General features: G+C 63.5%; 1 protein-coding gene across 1 annotated transcript in view; it reads right to left on the bottom strand.

Moving 5' to 3' along the window:
* Positions 1-8: 8 nt before the first annotated feature.
* The window catches only part of LOC104465211 (ornithine decarboxylase 2-like), a gene marked incomplete at its 3' end in the record, with an annotated part of 3,358 nt that continues 2,741 nt past the window's right edge, over positions 9-625 (bottom strand). Inside the window, 2 exon segments of the mRNA XM_010078167.1 lie at positions 9-38; positions 384-598. Coding sequence (XP_010076469.1) covers positions 9-38; positions 384-598 — 245 coding nt within the window.

The raw sequence follows: 625 nt of genomic DNA, 5'->3' as shown, positions 1-625 counted from the left end.
TTTGCGACGGCTTTTCCTGGAAGAGCTGGACAGCTTTCCTGCGGGCGGGAGACACCCGGGAGCATCCCCACGTGAAATGCCACAGGGTGGGCTCGGGGAAGGGGGAGCTCAGGGGGTCTCACATCCCCCAGAGCAACAGCCCTGTCTGCACGACCAGAGCCGAGCTGCCTGGGGCTTCCCCAGTGAAAAACTGGCTCAAATCTGTCAATTTTTTTAAAAATTGCGTTTCCTCTCCATGGCCAGGTTTTCACCCTGAATCTCCAGGTTCTGGGACTCAGATTTGAGCCTTTCCCTTGGCCAAGAGCCCAGCTGGAGGGAAAGCCACCACCTCCCGGGGGGCCAGCCCGGTCCCCTCACCCTGCTCACGCAGAGCCGTCTCTTACCAGGCCAGGCGGGACATGGCGTAGGTGACGTGTGGCTGGGGACACCCCCCGAGCGAGGACGAGGCTGCGATGGTGTAGGCACCCATGTCCTCAAAGATCAGCCAGTCCCCGACCTGCAGCTCGGGCAGCTCCAGGCTGTCGGCAATGGGGTCCTCTGTGTGTCCCGGGGGGCCCCGGAGGCTGCTGCTGCGCCAGGGGTGGGCCGGGCAGGGTCTCTGCAGGGGTGAGATGGATGCAGGGGA

Source organism: Pterocles gutturalis, unplaced genomic scaffold (assembly GCF_000699245.1).
Source record: "Pterocles gutturalis isolate BGI_N339 unplaced genomic scaffold, ASM69924v1 scaffold33668, whole genome shotgun sequence".
Classification (NCBI taxonomy): domain Eukaryota; kingdom Metazoa; phylum Chordata; class Aves; order Pterocliformes; family Pteroclidae; genus Pterocles; species Pterocles gutturalis.
The sequence above is the reverse complement of the archived record's forward strand: the minus strand, read 5'-3'. Positions and strand labels throughout refer to the sequence as shown.